The 3,398-nt window shown below is 27.8% G+C and overlaps 1 protein-coding gene across 1 annotated transcript; it reads right to left on the bottom strand.

The window, feature by feature from the left end:
- Positions 1-1,043: 1,043 nt before the first annotated feature.
- LOC107935119 (uncharacterized) lies at positions 1,044-2,062 on the bottom strand. The gene is made up of 2 exons (XM_016867671.2): positions 1,753-2,062; positions 1,044-1,680 (listed from the first exon to the last, which is right to left on the bottom strand). Exons 1-2 carry the CDS (start codon positions 1,837-1,839, stop codon positions 1,177-1,179), a joined length of 591 nt encoding a protein of 196 aa, XP_016723160.1. The 5' UTR covers positions 1,840-2,062; the 3' UTR covers positions 1,044-1,176.
- Between the last annotated feature and the right edge of the window lie 1,336 nt (positions 2,063-3,398).

Genomic DNA, 3,398 nt, shown 5'->3' with positions numbered 1-3,398 from the left:
GCCTATAGACTGCGAGAATGAAGCGACTGAAGAGGTAAGAACAAATGTATCTTCATCTGACACATCCAAACGTAAAAGAAAAAAGGCTCAAGTGTCAATGATGAACAAATTAAATTTGTGGGTGAACAACTTGGCAAAATTGCTAATGCTTTGGAACAATTTACTGCGGATAAGACACCACATCTTTACGAAAAAGTGATGTCAATGGAGGTAGAAGGATTTGATGATGACTTCCTTTGTTCTGTGTTTGATTATTTAGTGAGTCATGAATCTGAGGCAAAAGCTTTTTTAGTTAAAAGTAAGAAGCATAGAAAAATTTAGCTTCAAAAAATTTCTTAAGGTTGAAGATATTGATACTTTTAATGTGGTATAATATTAGTTATGCACTTGGACAATATTGTTGTTATCATGTGGTATAATATTAGTTATCATATGGTGTAATATTAGTTATGCACTTGGATAATATTGTTGTTATCATGTGGTGTAATACTAATTATGTATTTGGATAATATTATTAATTTCTAATATTAATTGTGGTTTGGAAGCTAATTTATAATTATTCAATCCTTATTTTTTAATTTTTTATAACACAATTACAAATAATTTATTTGACTTTGGTTGTTTTCAATTTATGACGATTAATATTCTAATTTAATAATTGAGTATTATTATATATTTAAAATAATTTATTTATTTATAAATAAATCAATGCAATACATGTAAAAACAATTTAAAATATAAATTTATTAATATATATATAAAGTAAACTCAATCAAACAAAAAAAAGATAATAAATTCTTAAATATATAAATTTTTACTAAAACAGCTTTTCAGTAAAATATTTTCAAGAAATCTGCCAATTAATAAAAAATATTTTATACAGATTCATCTAAACACCAGAAAAATAAATCATTTTTTAAAATTTATTTTCCAAAAAATTAATTTTCAGAAATCATTTTCCGAAAAACATTTTACCGCAAACAAACAAATGGAGCCTAAATAACACTTCAATCAAAACCAAGAAAAAAGCTGTAGAATTTTAATAGTTAAGGCACGAGATCGTTACTTTTCTTTGCAGAAATCAATAAAGCAAAAGCATTGCAACGACAATAAAAAATGGAGACAAAAACCCCTGTTTCCTCCATTAAAAACAAGATGGGTTCTTTAATTTGATTCTCAAGTAACCAAATAAATAGGCATAGCAGAGGTAGAAGAAGAAGAAACCCTTTGCTGATACTCCATGTTAAGCTCCCGTAAACTTAGATATGGAGTCAATGAACCTGCCAATGGACCTGAAGAAGATGGTCTTCGTCGACAACTCACGCTGGTTTTATAAGGTGTGGTCCAACCGCTTCTACTCTCTGTTATATAAACAGGTCCAGACATCGAAGCAGCCCTGAAAGCTCGAGCCCTGGCTCGATGAACATCTGGTTCAAGATCAAGGTCAAGATCTAATCCGCCTCCGGTGGTGGTGCTTTTAAAACCACCCCATTTTTTCCATTTGAAGAAAAACAGAGCATTCTTCCACCACCAATAGCGTTTCTTCTTCTTGTAACCCAACTTGTGTTGGGTTTTTTTGGTGAATTGTTCGTCTTTTGAAATGGGTTTCTGGAGCTTGAAATGTAGTGAATCTATGGACCTTGGTGTTTCCTTTCTGTGCTTCTTTGCTTCTTCTAAAACCTGTAAAAAAAAGGGGGGTTAGTGAAGAACATAACAGAGGTTAAAAATGGGACCTTGAAAATTTAAGGGGACCTGAAAATAATCGATTTGGGGATCGAAACCATAGTCACTGAAATGTTGGGGTTCATGAATTGGGAAGATTGGGGACTTGTTTGACATTGTTTTTTTCCTTAAGAAAAAGGTAGGAAATTTGCCGACGAAAATGGGATCTTTCTTATGGTTGCTAAAAGAGAAAATAGAAAAGGGAGCTTTGGGGGTTGAAGATAGAAATTTTGGCCGCTGGAAAGTGGTGAAACTGAATCCTTTGGATTTGCAATGACCCTACTTGCTTATTTTAAACTATGAATTTATTGAACTTTGTGACTTTGTCTTAAATATATATCATTTTCTTTTTGTTCTGTTCATATATTAGAAGAAAAGTGGGATTTCTTTTATTTAGAGACATTTAAATATTTTTTTATTATAAGTTTTCTATTTTTTTATATAATATCTACCACTACTCATAATCTTTTCTAATCTTTAAATAAAAGAATAATGCATTTAGCGTATTCGAATCCACGTATTTCTACACTTGTAATAATATCGACGCCAATAGACACATTTAAATATATTTTAAATTTTGGAGTCATTATTTTTGGGAGAGTTTATCTTAATATTATTTTGATTTGAACAAGATTAGGCTCATATTGTAATGCATAAATTATAAATTGTTACTCAACTATTCAATTGTCTTTTCTGGTCACCCAGTTATATTAAATATTTAGGTGTTTCAATTTTTACGTTAGCCAACTGAAGATCAAATAGTACAAAATAGAATAATTGGGTGATGGATTTGTAATTTTTCATAGTTAAATAACAAAAATAATTACTAATAATTGAATGAAAGATTATATGAAAATAAGATTGAGGTTGAAATAAATTTTAATTTCTAAATTTGACAATTCAAATAAAAATCGAATTGTTATTGCACCCTTAAATAGAATGTTAAAATTTGTGCATAATTAATAATTTTACTTTTATTTGTTTAAAATAGGGCTGTGTTGGGGTTTAAGTAGGGAAGTAGAGATAACAGGAAGTGAAATAAAACATTAAAACGGTTAGTTTTGGGCAGAATCCCAATTCTGTGACTGCTTTAAATAACATAAAATTGCAAGGCATGCAAATAGTGAATATTATAAACAAAGCATTGATTTCCAATGGAAACATCACGTGAATCCAGTACCTGCCTTTTGCCTTAATTTAGGTTTTAACTCCACACAATACTAATATTTTATTTATAAATCAGATCATATTATTATTATTCATCAATACTACTTTTAGATAGAATTGAATACTTTATATTACAATATATAATATAATATAATAAGGTACACAAGTCTATATTGTTTCTATAACTTTTTTATTATCCATTTAAAAATATATATTTTATACGTTGTTACCAAATTATCCTTTTAAAACCTATATTTAAATACATAAAACTATAAATAATGCTATTTTTATTTAGCTAAGTCTATAAATATTCAAGTAAAATTGGACAAAGACAAAGCAAATATAATAAATACGTTAATTTTCAAATTATAATACTATAAATAAAAACTGGATGCCTAAATTAAAATTATTTTAGTTATACATTGCACGTGTATTAAATTAAATTACTAAAAAAATAATATGATTAGATTTAATAAATAATTTATTAATATCATAAATAATATATATTG

The sequence above is a fragment of the Gossypium hirsutum genome, chromosome A09 (genome assembly GCF_007990345.1).
Source record: "Gossypium hirsutum isolate 1008001.06 chromosome A09, Gossypium_hirsutum_v2.1, whole genome shotgun sequence".
NCBI lineage: Eukaryota > Viridiplantae > Streptophyta > Magnoliopsida > Malvales > Malvaceae > Gossypium > Gossypium hirsutum.
Note: the sequence above shows the minus strand (reverse complement) of the source record. Positions and strands in the feature narration are given on the sequence as shown.

What these genes read in the sequence shown, in the direction of transcription:
- LOC107935119 (XM_016867671.2), bottom strand. Translation starts at nt 1,839, where the DNA reads ATGTCAAACAAGTCCCCAATCTTCCCAATTCATGAACCCCAACATTTC. An exon ending in CCCAAATCGATTATTTTCAG is followed by an intron (nt 1,681 to 1,752) that starts GTCCCCTTAAAT and finishes TTTTTTTTACAG; the next exon opens with GTTTTAGAAGAAGCAAAGAA.